Source organism: Myodes glareolus, chromosome 27, assembly GCF_982192425.1.
Source record: "Myodes glareolus chromosome 27, mMyoGla1.1, whole genome shotgun sequence".
NCBI lineage: Eukaryota > Metazoa > Chordata > Mammalia > Rodentia > Cricetidae > Myodes > Myodes glareolus.
Window position 1 is genome coordinate 33,387,540 of NC_142052.1, and position 2,100 is coordinate 33,389,639.

Below are 2,100 nucleotides of genomic sequence, written 5' to 3' on the forward strand. Positions count from 1 at the left end.
GAATGATGAAAATTTCAAGAAAATAATAAAGTGGAATGGCTAGCAGAACAAGCTTTTGAACTAAGACAGCAAAGGTACCTTGACAAAGAAAAGGGAGTCATTAAATATGAATATCAATAAATATTATTCACACGAGAACTATAAAAGACAAATGAGATTGGGAAGCAACTGAACACATGGAAGATTTGAGGGGAGGGTCATTTATCCTAACAATAATCACAAAAGAAGAAGAAATAGCAACAGGGAATGAAATATTATAAGTTCATATCTGAGAATTTTCCAAACAAGATGAAAAACATGAAGCCACAGATTGAAGAAATTCAAATTAGTAACCTAAATATTATCAATTCAAAATTAGCTAAATAAAAATAGTCCGCTTGTCACAACCTAAGGATAGATAAAATATTGAGAAAAGGTATATATTAAAAATACAAACAGTATTTAGATGTGTCTACACTTGTACACATGAACTCTAACAGACTTCCCAAGAATTTATATAGATTATTGAAACCAGAAGAGAAAAAAAATTTAATAATCTCAAAGTAAAGTAAACAATACAAAACCCAGCAAGGAATACTTTAAGTAGTATGAACTTTTAAAACTACAAAGTGAATTTCTCCAGATAATCCAAAAAATTGATTATTCATTGTAAAGAATCTTTACATGAAACATTTAAATAATTCAGGGAAAATAAGTATGATAACAAGTAAAAACTTGGATTGACACAGCTATTTAAGGAGATCTGGAAATAATGCCAACGTAGTACCTATGAGTGTGACTTCCTTTTTACTTGTAATTTTTCAATTGACCAATGTACAAGCTACACTGTAATCAGCTTATGCCTGAACTTGTAGTAAAACTTAAAATGGTACTTTATGTGATGATTTTTAAATCATCAGTACCGGTAGCGGAAGTGCTTTCTCTTCCGGTCTCTTTGGCCTCAGCGACAGAAGCAAGATGACAAAAGGAATGTCATCCTTCGGAGAGCGTCGCAACAAGATGCACACGTTGTACTGCCGCTGTGGCTCTAAGGCCTACCACCTTCAGAAGTCTACCTGTGTCAAATGTGGCTACCCTGCCAAGCGCAAGAGAAAGTATGACTGGAGAGCCAAGGCTAAGAGACGAAACACTACCGGGACCGGGCGGATGAGGCACCTAAAAATTGTCTGCCGAAGATTCAGACATGGATTCTGTGAAGGGACAACCCCTAAACCCAAGAGGGCAACTGTTGCAGCATCCAGTTCATCTTGAGGCTTTCAATCTGTCATAAAATAAATGTTCTGGTTTCCAAAAATATAAAAAATAAAATAAAATAAAAATAAAACAAATAAGAAATAAATCATCAGTAGCAGATGAGCTTATTGGTTATTAAAAGGAAATTATTATCTTTTATGGGAATAGAAATATAGGAAAACAATGGATGGACTCAGTGGTTAAGAGCACTGGGTGCTCTTCCAGAGAACCCAGCTTGGATTTCCATCACCCACACAGTTGCTAACAATTGTCTGTAGCTCCAGTTCCAGGGAATCCAACACCCTCTTCTGGCCTCTGTGGGCACCAGACATTGTGCCAAACATACACACATACAAAACACCACAAACTTAAAATAAATAACTAAAATTCAGTTTAAAGTAATGACTTTCTCCTTGAAGTCCAACATTTACCATTCTGGGGGCTTTAATAAGCCTACGATGTTGGCTGTATTTTTGAAAACCTCGAAGTGACACAACCAATTGAAAGCCTTAATATTAGTATTTTGTAAAACAAAATATAATGCTTTTCCAGGAGTGTACCCTTGCAATTCAATTATAGATATGTTACTAGAAAATTGTAGTATGAAGATAACAATATCAATTCTGTTGTCGTTCTAGATTTGTTCAGTCTTCCTAGATTTATTCAGACACAGAAGAAAAAAAAGAAAGTTGAAAAATGAATGAATCTATGTAGCAAGGTATTTACAGAAACATGCTGGCAAAGGCAATGGTGTCACAGCAAGTTGTATTAATGTGCCCTATCATTGTATCATTTAGAAGTCAGTTCAAACATTCTGTGATACTGTAACTTGAGTAAACATCTTTCTCCAGGCATCAAAACAAATTT

General features: G+C 34.7%; 1 protein-coding gene across 1 annotated transcript; it reads left to right on the plus strand.

The window, feature by feature from the left end:
• The first annotated feature begins 957 nt into the window (after positions 1-957).
• LOC125414213 (large ribosomal subunit protein eL37-like) lies at positions 958-1,251 on the plus strand. Its single transcript, XM_087902299.1, has one exon. The coding sequence runs from the start codon at positions 958-960 to the stop codon at positions 1,249-1,251; it is 294 nt and encodes a 97-aa protein (XP_087758425.1).
• The last annotated feature ends 849 nt before the right edge of the window (positions 1,252-2,100 follow it).